The 1,271-nt window shown below is 45.3% G+C and overlaps 1 protein-coding gene across 1 annotated transcript in view; it reads left to right on the forward strand.

The window, feature by feature from the left end:
* The window catches only part of ARFGEF2 (ADP ribosylation factor guanine nucleotide exchange factor 2), a 31,323-nt gene that overhangs the window by 13,221 nt on the left and 16,831 nt on the right, over positions 1-1,271 (forward strand). Inside the window, 2 exon segments of the mRNA XM_027907133.1 lie at positions 394-533; positions 1,083-1,102. Of these exon segments, the coding sequence (XP_027762934.1) occupies positions 394-533; positions 1,083-1,102 (160 nt within the window).

The raw sequence follows: 1,271 nt of genomic DNA on the forward strand, positions 1-1,271 counted from the left end.
TAATATGTACTGTTGACATCATTCTAATAAGTTTTAGATTATCAAGTCCTTTACCTTATTTATTTTGCAGGTTTTCTTCAAAGAGATCTTCCTGAATATTCTGGAGACTTCTTCAAGTTCCTTTGAACACAAATGGATGGTGATTCAGACTTTAACTAGAATTTGTGCAGGTATTTCCTCTGTAAAAAAACAATCACTTCCTCTGGCAGCAGATGAGAATTATTTTGAAGACAAATGCCACATATAACGTTGAAGTGTGAAAATTTGAATTTGATCCCAGAGTACTTGGGCTAAGTGTCTGGATTCATCCCCACTGCCTGCTCCAACTGGCTGATTCCTTCTAAAAATGCTGTATCACTGAATGCTAATTCTTGTGTTTTCTTTATTTTCAAGATGCCCAGTGTGTAGTGGATATTTATGTGAACTATGACTGTGATTTAAACGCTGCTAATATTTTTGAGCGCCTGGTGAATGATTTGTCCAAAATTGCGCAGGGACGAAGTGGGCATGAGTTGGGCATGACACCTTTACAGGTAAGGAGAAAGCTTGGAAAATAAGGTACTGTTGTTTCATAAACACTGCTGTCCCTGCATCCCTACTGATACCGCCAGTGGTTCGTGTTGTCTGTAACCTACTCATGTTGCTCACATTTTATTGGTTTGCCAATTTGCTGCTGAATCCTGAAACAGTGCCATTAATTTACTTGGTGATTTTGCTGCCTGTTTGCATTGTGAGACCAGGCTGGTTCTGGGCTCTTTGGCTGGGCTGCTATGGCAAAGAGAACCAAACAAGCCTTCCTCTGCCTCGCTCAAACGACTTCCCATCTGGGGCTTATGAACCAGCATCTTGGGTTTGCTTTGCACAGACTTTGTGCCATATCTCCAACATAAGTATTTTACTTTCTTAGTGGGAGCCCCCGGTGGTCCAGGGGAAAATTCACTGCACTGTCACTGCAGAGACCCGGGTTCGATTCCCGGTCGGGGCCCCTCCCCGGGCAGGTGGAGCTCGCTAGCCCTGTAAGGCAATCCATCTACGTCCTGAGGACCTCGCTGCCACCGTCCAAGCGTGCTTGGCCCCGGCAGATGAACCTCAGGATTAAAGGGTGGGCTCAGTTCCGCGCACACTGTGTCTCACCTAAAAAATCCAATGCGCAGGCTGGAAGGTGGAAAGACCTTCCCCGGTTCTTCGTTCGCGAAGACTGGCCATTACATTACTTTCTTAGTCCTTAGAGGGAGACTGATGTAGAGACTGTTTCCAGCACTGTTTGTGGT

This window comes from Empidonax traillii, unplaced genomic scaffold (assembly GCF_003031625.1).
Source record: "Empidonax traillii isolate 1590-97213 ecotype Southwest subspecies unplaced genomic scaffold, ASM303162v1 scaffold1404:size115710, whole genome shotgun sequence".
Classification (NCBI taxonomy): domain Eukaryota; kingdom Metazoa; phylum Chordata; class Aves; order Passeriformes; family Tyrannidae; genus Empidonax; species Empidonax traillii.